The sequence below is a fragment of the Cyprinodon tularosa genome, unplaced genomic scaffold, assembly GCF_016077235.1.
Source record: "Cyprinodon tularosa strain WSP-4 unplaced genomic scaffold, ASM1607723v1 ctg261, whole genome shotgun sequence".
Taxonomy (NCBI): domain Eukaryota; kingdom Metazoa; phylum Chordata; class Actinopteri; order Cyprinodontiformes; family Cyprinodontidae; genus Cyprinodon; species Cyprinodon tularosa.
In genome coordinates this window covers 614,574-631,329 of record NW_024038965.1, presented here as the reverse complement: position 1 = coordinate 631,329, position 16,756 = coordinate 614,574, and the positions used below count along the sequence as shown (strand labels likewise).

Sequence of the window (16,756 nt, the reverse complement as noted above, 5' to 3'; positions counted from 1 at the left end):
TGTAGGGGTTGAAGTAGTTGGTTTAACCCAATTTAACCCAGTACAGAGTGCTGTCTTCAACCGCAAATTAGACCTCAAACTGTTAAACTTCCAACTCTACCCTCCACACATCGAGTGTCTTTAAGATACTCTGTGAGGTAATATACCTTTGAGGTTGGACACATTTTTTTTCAAACCATTTCTTCCACAATTCCTTTGTTTCTGTAGTGAGGTTTCTGCTCCTCCTGTTTTCCTGCATGACCCTTCTGTCAGCCCGTTAATAATTTTGATATTTCCACACATCTCTTTGTGATCCTTGCTTTTACATAATAAAGATATGAGGGTAATTATGATATATTCGCTTGTGTGATGCCACTCTGGTGGGTCCTGACTGTCAGCTCTCCCATTAGCTGCTTGTTTGATGTTGGTTTTGATCTGTAGGAGGCTCCCTTCAGGCAGGTTCGTGATTGCATGGCCCGATACACTGAAACATTATGGCTTTTGAAGTCTGGAAAGATGACAAGACTCTGTCCCTTTTAACACCTTGAGCATGTCCTCTCTCTCCCTAATCAGCCTGCACAAGCTGTGTCAGCTGATCAGTTGTCCCTTGATGTTTACACGTTTGTTGGAGCATGATCTTAGATTTATTTTACATGTTTAAAAGATCAATAGTACTGAACTGGAGATGTTTCTCCTTCCTCTTTTGCAGCTAAAGATTTGGCTGACATTTATAGATTTGGTGTCATCAAAGATGGGCTTATCAGAGCACAGCTGCTGCCCTCTTTCTGAGGTCCCTCCTGATAGGTAGACCAAAAAGGGCCTTTCTCTATCTTTGTTGGAGGAATGAGAATTGAATCTTTGCTCTTCAGGTGAATATTTTTCCCAAATGGCTGCTTAAAAATGAATTTGGAAACATAGATTAAAGCATTTAATTGTTAGTTATTAAAGATTATTTTGCTTTTATGCAGAGATAAAACAATTAGCAAAAGGCATTTTGCTAAGATATAGTCTTTGCCCTCTGCCAGTTGGTCTCCGGACTAGATGTTACACTATTAACATGCAGCTTTAACCCTGACTGATGTGGAACGTGCTGACATAAGATCTGTCAGCGGTAGCAAGCAGCTGCTATGTAGCGTTCAGCGTTCGAGAGATTACTGTCAGCTTTTGTACCACAGGCGGCTCAGAACCTTGTTGCTCTCAGCAAACATGGGTGTTAGCACAAATAACAAATGAATTAAAACCCGCTCATCTTTCTTGGTTGTTTGCTTTTTGATTACTTATGGGCTCTTCATGATCTTTTCTCTGTGTTCAAAAGATGTTGCATGATTTTATTCCTTGGTGATTAGTTTCTGGATTTATTATTTTTTTTCTCTATTTTTTTTCTCACAAAAGCTGCATTTTTTTTGTTCCACCTCTGCCCCCTGCGCCTGAACACAGATTCAAAATAACGAGAAAATAATGAGTTATGCTGCAAATTTACTGCTAGAGAAATTTAATCAGGAAAGAAATAAACTTGGATCTTTCAAAGTACCGTAGGTTTCTGTCATGAAGTTTTTATTATACCCAGACTACATACCTTTAAAAAAAAAAAAAAAAGATAGCTAAAAACTAACAGCAAATTGAAGACCAACGTAGACTTATAAGGGTTTAAATCAGCTTCCGTCTTTGAAATGTTACCACAGTTTAGGTTAAAACAACTAAGAAAAATAAAATTTGTCATCATAATTCTGTTGGTTTTTTATTCATATAGAGAGTGGGTATTCGTAACACAGGGGACACAAGGAAGAGGCAGTTCACCTACAGTGATTATCCTCTGTGAAACTGACGCAATACATGTAAAGTGATAAAATTGAATAATGGAGTTAGAAAAAATATCATAGTAATTGAAGTAATTGTTTTCTTTTTATATTTTTTATTGTGATTGTTTCAAACTTAGGATGTCCTGATCAAGACTTTTCCACCTGATATGAGTTATTTCCGAAAATGCATTTGCAATACTGAGTTTTAGTATAATACTTCTTCAAAGTAAATGTGTTGGATTTGCTGTAAAACACACATTTGACAGCCATGTACATTTTGCACAATTGCTAGTTCAGAACCCTATCAAGGGTTCTGAACTAGCAATTGATATTTTGTCGCTAAAATTAACTCACATCTTGCTCCCACTGATTGAGCTTTTATTTTGTTGCAGTTTGATGCAGTATTGGGATCCTTTTAGAATGTTTGTCCCTAATTTAAAATGGCATATTTGACATATTGGCATCCACATTGGTACTGACCAATTCAATACAAACCTGAGTCAGTAATGTTGCATTTAATAAAATACAATAATACTATAAATGTGTATATTCCCCTCTTGCTGCTGTTTGTTTGTGTATTTCAGTTGGGGGAAAGAAAGGGTTTGGTAAGTGGTATTACTTGGGCAATGTGATAGCGTGACAGTATGTTTAAATGACGCACAGAGGCAATACAAGATGTGTGGTCAGTTTTTATGGTGCCGTATAAGGATATGGAACTCACACAGAGTAAATGGTTTTGTTAAATGACTTAAAAATAATATTATTATCAGACATATGATGGTTGTTTTGATTTTCACATCGGCTTATAATAATATACGTGTGAAAATAATGTCAATATGAATTATCAATTATTCAGGATCACACATTTCAATGCAATTCCATAAAAGGCTATGCAACACAATAGACATTTTTAATCACAGAGGCACTCGGTTTTTGTCACATTAGATTTTACAAAATTTAGACACTGATGCTGTCTAAAGTATTTACTGCCTGAAAAGCTTTACTAAATGAAATTTTGTTTTGTATACACAGAGTCTTTACAAACTGACAATAAAGTTATCAAAGTCTAAGTCTATTTTTTTGCTTTATAATCTGCTTAAAATGTGTTTACCATGGAAGAGTTACAGCTTGTGTAAAGAGCCATGTTTGTGAGAAGAGTTAAGTTTGTAGTAATTCAAATGTTAAATCAAAATTAAATTTGGTAAATTTGGTTGAAAGAAAGATGTAAAAATAGATTTTTATAAAAAAAAATATATATATAATAATAGTCCTGTTACAAATATAGATCCTTGATAAAACAAAAAAAAAACTAAAACCTTGATTTAAATATGGGAATTTAAAAAGGTTAATAAAGTTGAATGAATTTCTAAAAATAAAAAAAAGTAGATGTTGATGTTTGTTTTTTGTGAGGTTTGAGATTTAAAGTAATCTTTTTATGTTTACTAGAGTGAATAAATAAGAGAACATCTCATTAAATTCAATTAAATGAATCAACATATAGTTGAGACAAGCTCTTAAAGCCCTAATGTGATGCCTGCGACTTGCTTTGCTTTGGTTAGCTCTGGGGAATCTCTTCTGTTCCTGTCATAGGCTTTGTACTGCCATGTAATCATAACTTTAAATACAAATTACACACTTAAAGAGAAGAGACAACTCTCTGCCTCTGAGCTTATACCAAACAAGACAGTCAGCACAACAACACACATATCTACTAACACAGCATATATACGGCTGAACCAAAGGGGGTCTGCAGGCATAAAAAACAATGCTTTTCTCACAAGGAATTCTCATTTATTCCAACAAACCTTGAAGATTGCAGCCTTCTTAATCTTGAGCTGTCTTAAATGAGGATTATTAGATGTTATTATTTAAGGGGAGTGGCGGCCTAGTGGCTAGGGCATTGGAATCTGGAGGTTCTGAGTTTGAGCTCCTCTCTCACAGATTGCCACTCTGGGTCCCTGAGCAAGACCCTTAACCCTGCATTGCTCCTCAAGGGGATGTGAATTTTGTTGCTCTGTACTAGTGACAATAAAAGCTGGGGAAAAAAAGAATGGATTGTTCAGTTTATAAAGAGCTGAATTTCTAAATAACAAAGGATTTGTTTAAATCATCTTTATCTCTAAATTACCCCATCACCGCTTGATGCCTTTTTTCTCCTCACTAATAGCTTTGGTTTTTGTGTTACTAACAAATACTATTTTTTTTTTAAAGAATAGCTCAGGGAGATTTTCCAAGTTGTTTGAGCTTCTTTTGCTTCTAGGTTGTAAACAGGAGCCAGAAAATCTGAAGATTAAGAAATTATTTTATCTGATTCTGACTAATCACACTTTTTATGCTAATAGTCATTTAAAATGCACGTTTGAACATTATCTTTAAAAATCTGTTCCATTGTTGTTAATGCCTTTCATGAAAATATGTTGGTGGCAGCATCATGCTTTAGGAAATTTTTGCCTCTTCTCACATTACAATTAAATATTGCCTTATGTATTTGATTCAATCTCTTGGTTTGAAAAAAAAAGAAGAAAAAATACAACCTTTCTAAGACACAGTATCTGTTATTTTTTCTGTTAAGTCAAATATTGTTTTTTTTAAATGTGTCAGTCTGAGTCAGTTTGATTAAATATTTACTGCATCTGTTTTTGATAACAAATTTAGCACGCATTGACTGATCCAGCTGCTGTTACAAGTGGGTACACATCAGCTGCTTCCTGCAGCAGTACTCCATTAGAGACACAGTTAACTGCATGATCAGATGTTCTGAGATCAGATAGGTAACTGCCTTTGAGCACAGCAATGGTGGGCTGAGTCTGCTTGTTGCATGTCTGAACGGCTCAGCAGGGTGGAGGCTTTGGTTACTGTTCACCATATGGAGAGACTTTCATTAGGAGCAGAGTTGGCAATTATTAGAAGCAAATGTGACACCAGGGTGTGTATTAGCCATGTTTTCACACCGCCCTGGCTGAACGATGTCTTTTGTCTTTCAGAACTGGTTGGACCCATCTAAAGAGATTAAGAAGCAGATGCGCAGTGAGTGTCTTTTCTCAGAATATTTTATCTTTTTAAATGTGACTCAGGTAAAGACTTAGAATGGGCTCGTTAAAAAGTGTTTTTTTTTTGCTTTCAGATTTTCTCGGCTCTTTTGCCACACTTGAAATGAAGATTAAAATTAATCAAAGGCCTGGTAGATTTAGCCTTAAAATTGTTTATACTATTTTTTTTCTTGTAAAGAACAGAGCAGTGTAAAAGAAGGGTTAATTATAATCTATTATAATTATAAAAATATTTTTAAACTATTTAGTCTAATTTCAGAATTCTTTAAAAAGCTGTTTATTACGGTCTTTAGCACATTTTTTCTGGTATTTTGAAAATGTATCATTTACAATCAGTCCAACAATTTCCATCAGCCTTTTATTAATATTGAATGTGCAAAAAAAGGGCCACACTTTACTTTTGCATGACAAGAGTTTTCATCAATGTTGCACCATGTAATCCTTGGGGAGAAAATGTTGGTAACAGCTTATTGTGCCAAATGTTCCTTAGGGTAGAAATAGTTTAGATATTTTAGATGATCAAATTTTAATATTAGTTTTCGAACAATAAAATTTATTTAGGGACAAAACAATATTTAGATAAAGTTTTGTTCGGGGGTTCGATTGCAGTTTGCTTAAATCTGTCTGAAAAAATGAACACATTGAAACCTCATATAAAAAAAAATTAAGAATAAAAGATCCACTAATCAGTCTGGATAGGAATGCCACTGTAAGTCATTTTTTGACTCCAGAACACATCAATGAGAGGCACAAAAAGAAAAACAAAGTTAGACAGTTTTGTGAAAAGCCACAATCACTTATGGAGCAAACGGAATTCTCCCTGAGGTCACAAACAACTCAAAACATAACACCTTGAGAAATGCAGGCTTCATCTATGAGGTGCCCCCAGGGACATAAATCAGAATTAACTTGCATATACACATATTAAATTACACTCTTCCATATAATATACTGAAAACCTCACACAAACACTAGTAAAAAGCTCTCACATAAACTAGTGAAAACATTGACCTCTTATATAATCTACTCAAAAGCTCTCATACAAAGTAGTGAGAACTGTTCATATAAACTGGTGAAAAGCTTTACCTTTCATACACACTACTAGAAAGCTTTCATATACACTATTAGAAAGCTCTCATATACACTATTAGAACGCTCTCATAAACACTATTAGAACGCTCTCATATACACTATTAGAACGCTCTCATAAACACTATTAGAACGCTCTCATAAACACTATTAGAACGCTCTCATAAACACTATTAGAACGCTCTCATATACACTATTAGAACGCTCTCATAAACACTATTAGAACGCTCTCATAAACACTATTAGAACGCTCTCATAAACACTATTAGAACGCTCTCATATACACTATTAGAACGCTCTCATAAACACTATTAGAACTCTCTCATAAACACTATTAGAACGCTCTCATATACACTATTAAAAAGCTCTCATAAACACTATTAGAACGCTCTCATATACACTATTAGAAAGCTCTCATATACACTACTAGAACGCTCTCATAAACACTATTAGAACGCTCTCATAAACACTATTAGAACGCTCTCATATACACTATTAGAACGCTCTCATATACACTATTAGAACGCTCTCATATACACTATTAGAACGCTCTCATACACGCTACTAGAAAGCTCTCAAACACACTACTGGAAAGCTTTCATACACACTATTAGAAAGCTAAAATATATGGTCCCCCTCCTTTAATTTAGGCAAACATTGCTCAAATATCACCGAATCCAGATGGTTTGTTGTTGATGAAGAGAGGAATAAACACAGTTTAAGATTTGCAGCTAAATTAATTTGTTTCCATATTATGGAACTGCTATCAGGCACTTCCCATCATCTTATATCAGTAATAAAAAATTATAAATACAAATTTGGTATTTGGTGACTTGACTTTTATTTCTGTCAGGCTGAAGTGAAAAAACTTGGAAAGAGACTGATTCTCTTGGCGTTTAAAATAACAACACAAAACAGCATAAGAAAACCGCATTTATTTTTTTTATTTTACAATTTTGTAAACAACAGCGGCTGATTAAACTAAATGTCTCAACCTTGTATAATTTTACGACTTTTTATTTAACCAAGAAATGATCCGAAAGGCCTGGGAAATGATCAGATCCGCTTATGTGGCTGGAACGCGCGGCGCGCTCCCGACACAGGTGGAACAGATTTTCACATGGGAACAGAATTTCGCACAACACCGGAAAAGGATCTCTGTTGAAGCAAAAACATAAAAAATAAAGTCGAGTAATGCCCATGCTTCTGTGAGTTGTTTAGCGGATAGCTGAGCATGAATCAATAATTTAATTTGATACAATTTCGGCCGGAGATAGCACAAAATGTACGGAGCTAGCCAGAATGACCTCCGTTTAAAACAACTTCCGGTGTAATGACGGTCCTTCCTGTTTCACTGAAACGCCTTCCGTTTCAACTGAAATCCGCTAATAGCTTTTCAGTAGTGTGTATGAGAGCTTTCTAGTAGCGTGTATGAGAGCGTTCTAATAGTGTATATGAGAGCGTTCTAATAGTGTTTATGAGAGCGCTCTAGTAGTGTATATGAGAGCTTTCTAATAGTGTTTATGAGAGCTTTCTAATAGTGTATATGAGAGCGTTCTAATAGTGTTTATGAGAGCTTTCTAATAGTGTATATGAGAGCGTTCTAATAGTGTTTATGAGAGCTTTCTAATAGTGTATATGAGAGCGTTCTAATAGTGTATATGAGAGCATTCTAATAGTGTATATGAGAGCGTTCTAATAGTGTATATGAGAGCGTTCTAATAGTGTTTATGAGAGCGTTCTAATAGTGTATATGAGAGCGTTCTAATAGTGTTTATGAGAGCGTTCTAATAGTGTATATGAGAGCATTCTAATAGTGTATATGAGCGTTCTAATAGTGTATATGAGCGTTCTAATAGTGTATATGAGAGCGTTCTAATAGTGTTTATGAGAGCGTTCTAATAGTGTATATGAGAGCGTTCTAATAGTGTTTATGAGAGCGTTCTAATAGTGTTTATGAGAGCGTTCTAGTAGTGTATATGAGAGCTTTCTAATAGTGTATATGAGAGCGTTCTAATAGTGTTTATGAGAGCTTTCTAATAGTGTATATGAGAGCGTTCTAATAGTGTATATGAGAGCGTTCTAATAGTGTTTATGAGAGCGTTCTAATAGTGTTTATGAGAGCGTTCTAATAGTGTATATGAGCGTTCTAATAGTGTATATGAGAGCGTTCTAATAGTGTTTATGAGAGCGTTCTAATAGTGTTTATGAGAGCGTTCTAATAGTGTTTATGAGAGCGTTCTAATAGTGTATATGAGAGCGTTCTAATAGTGTTTATGAGAGCGTTCTAATAGTGTATATGAGAGCGTTCTAATAGTGTTTATGAGAGCGTTCTAATAGTGTTTATGAGAGCGTTCTAATAGTGTATATGAGAGCGTTCTAATAGTGTTTATGAGAGCGTTCTAATAGTGTTTATGAGAGCGTTCTAATAGTGTTTATGAGAGCGTTCTAGTAGTGTGTATGAGAGCGTTCTAATAGTGTTTATGAGAGCGTTCTAATAGTGTTTATGAGAGCGTTCTAATAGTGTTTATGAGAGCGTTCTAATAGTGTTTATGAGAGCGTTCTAATAGTGTATATGAGAGCGTTCTAATAGTGTTTATGAGAGCGTTCTAATAGTGTTTATGAGAGCGTTCTAATAGTGTTTATGAGAGCGTTCTAATAGTGTATATGAGAGCGTTCTAATAGTGTTTATGAGAGCGTTCTAATAGTGTTTATGAGAGCGTTCTAATAGTGTTTATGAGAGCGTTCTAATAGTGTTTATGAGAGCGTTCTAGTAGTGTGTATGAGAGCTTTTTAATAGTGTATATGAAAGCTTTCTAGTAGTGTGTATGAAAGGTAAAGCTTTTCACCAGTTTATATGAACAGTTCTCACTACTTTGTATGAGAGCTTTTGAGTAGATTATATAAGAGGTCAATGTTTTCACTAGTTTATGTGAGAGCTTTTTACTAGTGTTTGTGTGAGGTTTTCAGTATATTATATGGAAGAGTGTAATTTAATATGTGTATATGCAAGTTAATTCTGATTTATGTCCCTGGGGGCACCTCATATTCATCTTCCTCAGTTTATGTCAAAGATCATGATCTAACAAAAATACCTGGCAGAAAAGAAATCAGAAAACATCAGGTAAGATGTTCAAGTGAAAATCACCGCTGACCAAAACCCACAAATGGATCCAGGATGCTTATAAATGATAAACCCATTAATTCAACTATCTAACAAAAATCCTGCAGAAGAATATCCATTCTTCAGGCCCAAGTAAACCTCAGTTATTCTGCAAGTTACCTTTGAAAGGCTCATAAAACAACTAAATGAAGTGGCCCAATCAAAGTCAGGACTAAAATTCCTCTGATGATGTGCTGTTAATGTAAACAGTCGCTTAAAGCAAGAACAAAACTCCTTTGTGACTGAAGAAAAACAATTATGTTTAGAAGAATTGTATAAAAGACAAATGATTTGATTTTACAAATGTTGCTTTTAAGGTCAGTCACAATATTTTCTGTTTTCAAATACATTAAAAATAGTTCAATTTCTCTCAATAAGTACAATATTCTAAACTGCCTTTTTGTTAACTTGGGTTATGTTTGGAACGTAATTCAAATGAGTTTATAATTAAAGATTATACAAGTGGGACAGAAATGCAAAACCAACCTTGAGCAAACCTAGAAGGGTGCAAATACTTCTTCCTCAGTACTGTCGGCTGTTTTTTCTTATCTATAGTTCTCCCCTCGTCTCCTCCCACAGACTCTCCGTGGCACTTTGCTTTCGCTGTAAAGTTCTATCCCCCAGACCCCTCCCAGCTCACAGAGGACATTACCAGGTAGCACACACACACACACACACACACTGGCACGCCTTCCCTAAAATAACCGCTGAAACACCTGAGCGTGTGCCGTCAGAGGCAATCAAAGAACAAGATCAAAGAGCTAACACATGTTTTTCTGCAGATGATAGTTCCTCATTTAGGTTACTATTATGTGTTTACATAAAGGTGTTGTAACAATTCTGCTGCCATATTTGCTCAGATTACAAATCTTCTGTAATCCCTCTCTCTTTTTCCATTGATCAGCCCTGGAATGCCTCTAACTGCCTCGGATTAACCAGACTGAATTCTTGTTGGAGCCTGTGTGACTCAGGCTGGTTTGACTGAAGGCCTTCCCAAACCTTTCCCTCATTTTTATTTCTTCTCTCACAGGTACTACCTGTGTCTGCAGCTGAGGGATGATATCCTGTCAGGTCGCCTGCCATGCTCGTTTGTCACCCACGCCCTCCTGGGCTCCTACGCCATTCAGGCCGAGCTGGGAGACTACGACCTGGATGACCATGGCTCTGATTACGTCAGCGACTTCCGCTTTGCTCCCAATCAGACTCGTGATTTAGAAGAGAGGGTGATGGACCTCCACCGAACTTACAAGTAATGACAGGATTCACTGTTGCTTTAATAATAATTTTATCATTCTCCAAATGTCTCAGCCTGATCTGCTGATGCATTTATCTCTTGTACTGCAACATTTAATCATGCATATGGATTCTGATTGATGCAATGGCATTACCATATTTTATGCCTTGAGATGCTCACAGCTTGAATGAAAGCTTTTTCTTAGTCACTAGACAGTCTCCATGGTATGATTTGGAAACTAGGAAGTGAATACATCAAACATTTTCTTAAAGATTATTCCACCCACTGTCTGCATGATTCAGGTTTTATTAGTGAAGAAATATGTTGATGCTGTTAGATGTTTTAATGCATATATTATTGTTCTTCTGCACGTAGGGGAATGACACCTGCAGAGGCTGAAATGAACTTTTTGGAGAACGCGAAGAAGCTGTCCATGTATGGGGTGGACCTTCATCATGCTAAAGTTTGCAGCTTTCTAGATTCTTTAGATTTCTTTTACATAAAGGATACAATTAATCAATACTTGTGAATGACTTTCGCCTGTATCTGCTGCAGGATTCAGAGGGGATTGAGATCATGCTTGGGGTGTGTGCCAACGGCCTGCTGATTTACAGGGACAGACTGAGAATCAACCGCTTCGCTTGGCCAAAGATTCTGAAGATTTCATACAAGAGGAGCAACTTCTACATTAAAATAAGACCTGGGGAGGTATGCAATATATGAAGAGTTAGTAATCATGCTAACAAGAGAGCTGTCCAAGCAGAGACCACAGAAGCATTAAAAAATCCAGAAAACACAAAAGGAACCTGAAATGCAGCGTTAATGAAGTTTCTATCAGACTTTGAAATTAAAAAAGGAATAATCTCTTAACTCTTTTTTTTCTGTGGGTTTTAATCTTCTCCAAAAAGGGTTATAATTATACATTCAGGGTAGGTATAAATATACATTGTTTAGATAACAGTCTTTTACCAGGTTGGAGCTCTACCACCAGGATTACTGGGAAACAAACAGCCCCACTTCATGATGCAGTCATTCCTATGTTTGACAATTGTCTCAATGTTCTTAAGTTTAAAGAATATGATTGGGACAAGAAGCATAATTTACAGAGGGATGAAATTAAAGGCCTTCTTTCTGTTTCTTCTAGCTTGTTTAAGATCAACAGCCCAGTTAATGATTGATTTAATATTGAAAACAGAGAGTGTTCCAACAGGAAATGATCCCTGCCACACATACGGGTTTAAACATTCGATTTTTAAAAGCAATTTAGCAAATATTGTTGCTTTTTGGTTGGTCAAGGTGTAAATATCTAAGGTACAGCTATTACTGGGTGCTATTACTGGGTGAAACTATATATTTAGGTTGGTACGTAGAAATCTGGCTGTGCATAGACATTAAAATCCTCAGTAAATTAAGTCTTCAGCACCCTATTCTTGTTTTAAATATTTGCTAAAGTATTTTTACATTTTTTGCTATAATCATTCTGCTCTGATAAAAATGCAGTTCAGATCACTCATTTGAACCCCTAAATAAAAATGCCATTCTTGTCTGCAGTGTGTTAGTATTAATATCCGACTGACAGTGTTTATTTTAAAGGGGGTCTTAACATCTCAGAACTATGTTTTTTGTCTTTGAATGTAAGCTATTTGTTAGTATAGGCCAACAGTTTACTGTTGGAGCCCGATACTTTAGCCAGATTTGCTCAGCAATATGGGGATATAATTGAAACATTTGTTTTATAACAGTGCCTTAACTTGCATCAGTGTGGGAAAAACATGACTTTACTGTTACAGTAGCTTTGATGTTACACTCACTTGTTAAAATGACATGTTGTTTTACAGCCGATTTCAATTTTAGGAGTAGAAACCATAAAGGCAGTATGGTTGTGTTACTATGAAATGGTGTACTGTTGCTGCAAGGATGTATTGCTATTCAGTTATTTTACATTAAAATTTCCAGTTCAGTTTCAGCACAATTACACCTGTTTCCTGACGATGTTGGGAATTATTTGGCAAAAAAAGGTTTCTTTCCATCTTCAAAACCTACGCTTTAGGTGGGACATTTATAGAATATAGGAGATTATTGCTGCTGTAATGACTCAGAACAAAGGGACCCAGTAATCCGGCAAGATAGACAGTGGGGTAACTTCAAAAACGTTTATTAAATAAACTGGCATCTAAGGCAGGAACTTCTATAGCAGAGTAACTCAGGTTAGTGACGACGATAATCTAATGGAGGATGATTATGAACGTGTGAGACACTAACCTGGTTTTACAGTTCAGTCCGTGCCCAGAGAGCGAGGATGACAAGACGCAGCAGACGCTGCCAGAGTTTCAGACGCTGTAGCCTTGAAGCCTGCAGAACTGGCAGGAGATAAGATGCAAACAGTCGAAGGAAGGCAGAATAATCCAGAGGGCCAAATCAAGAGGCAGATCCAGGTTCAGTCCACAGTAGAATCCAACAGAATCCAAAGACGGCTCATGCAACAGATCAGATGGGGGCAGGCAAGCTCAAAAGTCCAAATATAAAAACTGATCAGGATCAGGCAATCAGAACACTATTAGAAACGCTGAAGAATAATCTATCACTGATGGTTGGGTGTTAATGTCTTCTTAAGTTATCTTCTTCAGTCATTGATGAAAGTTTTTATGGTTCCATGGGGATTTTTTTCTCATTTCTCCCTGCTTTATACCTTCACTAATAAGATCATTTTGATTCTTTAATATCTATTTGCAAACTTCGGCTTTAGCTCCAGGATGAAATGGCGGAAAAGTCAGCAGAAATCTACTAGAATAGCTTCACTTTTTTCAGGTTAATCAAATTCTCTATGAATCAGATCAGATTTCATGGTTGGGTTTTTAATTAAATTCAGCAAAATGTATTTTCTTTTTTTTTTTACACCACAAACCTGGCATTTTATGATGCCTCTTAAGAGACTCTTCCCTTGCGTTATAGAGGCCTTCACTGACACGAATGTGTGTTCAGTCATGCTGGAAACTGACCACAAAATCCTTCAGCTGTGCTTCTCTTCATGGTCAGAGACTATGTCTTGGCCCTGCTCAGTGTGCTTAAAGGCGCTGAATCTTAACCTCCTTGCTGAGCCTCAGTGTATTAGGCAGTCTGGGTGAGACCCAGTCAAGTGAAAGGGCTGCACAGTGAGCCTGTGATGGCGCCAAATAAAGAAGCCCTTTAACAGAGCTGCTGCAGCTGCAGCCACAGATTAACAAGGAGGAGGAGTGTAAATATAGACATGGAATATTTTTTTTTCCTGGGTATTATAAACTTTTTTCACCCTGTCTTTGCAGTTGTCAATACTATTTCTGTATTTGCTTTTGTTACCCAATACCCACCTCTTCTTTGTTTCTCTCTCTCTATTCTTGTGTCTTTCTCTCTCCCTTCCAGTATGAGCAGTTTGAAAGTACAATTGGTTTTAAGCTTCCCAATCACCGAGCTGCCAAGAGATTGTGGAAAGTCTGCATTGAGCACCACACCTTCTTCCGGTAAGAAACAGATGACTTGAACATTTTCAGATTCAGCCTTTGAGTGATTCGATGTTTCTGCAGTCAGAGACAAAATATTCATACCCCTTAAACATTTTTACATTTTGTCGAGTTATATCGACAAAACCCGAATTTATCCACAATGTGACAAGATAGACTAGCACCAAGGTTGGGGAAAAGGAAAATACATGTAAGGTTTTTATATTTTCCTTTTTACAAAGTGTGGTGTGCATTTGTTTTTAATCTTCCCTATTCCTATCCCCCTTAAAAATCTGCTACTAATGGTTGCCCTAAGAGGAAATACATATATAACAGAACAAGTTTACCTCATTGTGATTTATTTAGATTCAATCTTTGAAGGAGATGCAGAAGAATATTTGGACAGGATAACTGTTTTCATATACAAGAGAAGAGCACTTATTGAAAAAGACGCTATAAGAAGTCACATTAAAAGTTTAGCTTTGTGGAAAACTGACACTGAACATCACACAAAAGGCCCCATCCCTGCAGTACAAGGCAGCTTTATGCTGTGGGGGTTTCTTCGCTTCAGCAGGCATGAAGATCGATGACATGAAGTGCTAGAAAAATAAAACATGTTAGAAGATCAAAGGTTTATCTTTCAGCAGAAAAACCGCCAAACAAAGCTTTTAAAGGTTTTATGATAGCCCAGCAGGAGTTCAGACTTACAGTAAATCCAGTTTAGAATTTGAATGTTGCTTTTAACATTTTACAAAGTACAATTATTTCACACTCTATAACTTTACACCTCATTTTAAAAATGTTTAAACCTTTTCTACCTATTCTTTTCACTAATTCATGTTCGTCTGTCATATGAAATACCAGGGGTTTAAATAGTTTTCTAGGGGATAAATGTGGGACAACCAAACCCGGGATGCTGTCTTGGCATTAGCTTTGCTTTTGATGTGCGGATGAACTCTGAAGAAATCCTTTATAAAGTAGCTTAAAAGTTTGAAGGAATTCATTTTTAAATTGCTCTAAGTAGCAGTGACAGCTCCATCATATGCAGTTCTTCAGGAAGACAGGGTCACATTAGGGTAGAAACAGTAATTCTGATTCATCAGGCACACTATCAGAAATGAAACCATAGTCAAAAAAAAGAAAAACTGCATTCAGGAATCCTGGCTACACATCCCAAAGGGTTTACTGGTAATGTGAAAAAAGCATTAAATACATTTTGATTCTTTCCTAGCCATACCCCATCCATCCAGGTTTAAAACATGCCCTGAAACTGACCACATAAGCAGCCCACCATCCTCTAAAGAAGAGCCATTCTGTGTCATTTAATATGCCTGATGTCAGTCTGACAGCATCATTTAAATTGTTGAATTTAAATAGTCGATTGTGAAAACCTTAGGATTGATTTATTGCATTCTCTAATTTGTAGTGTAGTCCCTAAAGGGTTTGTTTACAGCAAACTGCCTCATACAGACCAGTATTTGCAGTCTGACTCCCATCACCCACTGGAGCACAGGTTGGGAGTCATCTGGACGCTGTATCGCAGAAAAGACAATGTTGCTACTAAAGCAAGAGCCAGAGAGAAGATTACACAAAAGCAGGCCCTAGAGTAACCCTAACTGGACTTTCCTCAAAGCAGACAAGAAACCCAAACAGAATACCAGTCAGCCATCAGGTAAAAAGAAAGAACCAAATTCCAGAACCAGACCAGTTGTCCTTCTGTATGTTGGGGGTGTTTCAGAGAAACTGAGATGTCTACTTTTTAAACATGACATCCTAGTGGCATTCAATCCCCCAAAGCACATTACAGCAAAGACTAGTTCACCCCAAATATTCTGTCCCTGGAAGAAAAAGAGTAACATGTATGCTGTCAAGTGTCAAAGTGGGACTGTGACCAGTTATACACCGGGGACACAAAGCTACCCCTGGCCAAAATGATGACCCATCACAAACGAGCAACATCATCAGGTCATTATTCAGTAGTTTGCACTCGTTGCTGTTTTGATAGAGGAGTAAAGGAAACCATATTTGTGAAGAGAGTCCATCCCTCTGCAAACAAAGGTCGAGTTCTGTCCCCCTTTTACAAAGCTGTTATTGCAAGCATGGCTTTGTCCCCCAGAAACAACAAGCAATCATCAGAGCACTAGCAGTTGGTCGTTGGGCCGTTGATCCTTGTTTGCATGCAGTTTCAGCTGTCACTATTTACTGGTTTATCCACTATACTATAAGGCAGATCATTTCTCAGACTAAAGAAGCTTAAGCTAAAGAAGCGAACAACCTAGAGGCTAGTTTGCTGGCCAGTCAATCACAGTAACACCATGGTTACTAGCAGTCTGGGTCAATACCACATCCTGCTGGAAACTAAAACCCTTATCTCCGTACGGCTTGTCAGCAAGCCAAAAAAAAGAGCTGGAATGCTCTTCTTGTTACTGTAGATGGCACGTGGTGGACCAACTAAGCCAGATGACATGGTACTCCGAATCATCCCTTTAGGCAGCATCCATGGGACAGTATTTCACAGGCATTTAGGCAGCATGCAATATATGCATCTCCACTCTTTCTCTAGAATCTAAAACCTTGATTTCTAAAAGAAATAAGAATTAACTTTCACCTGAAATAATGGGCATTAAGCAACAGTTTTACTCTTTTTCTCTTTAGCCCAGGTAAGATGCTTCTGATCTTGTCTTGGGCTGAGATGGGGTTCGACATGAGGAATTTAACATTTGTAGCCCCTATTTGGGATTTCTCTGTGAGTAGTCACTCTTAATACGCTGACACCAGCCTCAGTTCATTCACTCCTCCAAATTTTCAAATGGATTCTGCTTAATAACCACATGAAGGCTGCAGATACGTATGTTTCCAGTTCAACTTTTCTTATAGCACTCTTTGCCTTCTGTCACCTTTCTATTAACATGGTTGGAGTACTCAGACTGAACAACTAGCTTCTTTAGCAATGACCTTTCAAGGGG

At 36.9% G+C, this 16,756-nt stretch overlaps 1 protein-coding gene across 16 annotated transcripts in view; it reads left to right on the top strand.

Moving 5' to 3' along the window:
• The window catches only part of LOC119785995 (band 4.1-like protein 1), a 136,613-nt gene that overhangs the window by 80,288 nt on the left and 39,569 nt on the right, over window positions 1-16,756 (top strand). For all 16 annotated transcript variants that reach the window (XR_005281118.1, XR_005281121.1, XR_005281123.1 and 13 more), the window contains exons 5-10: window positions 4,763-4,805; window positions 9,660-9,735; window positions 10,111-10,329; window positions 10,690-10,777; window positions 10,870-11,022; window positions 13,714-13,811. Coding sequence is in view for 8 of the 16 variants with exons in the window: in XM_038289031.1 (XP_038144959.1) it covers window positions 4,763-4,805; window positions 9,660-9,735; window positions 10,111-10,329; window positions 10,690-10,777; window positions 10,870-11,022; window positions 13,714-13,811 (677 nt within the window). In the remaining 8 variants the exon portion in view is untranslated. The remainder of the gene's footprint in view (window positions 1-4,762; window positions 4,806-9,659; window positions 9,736-10,110; window positions 10,330-10,689; window positions 10,778-10,869; window positions 11,023-13,713; window positions 13,812-16,756) is intronic.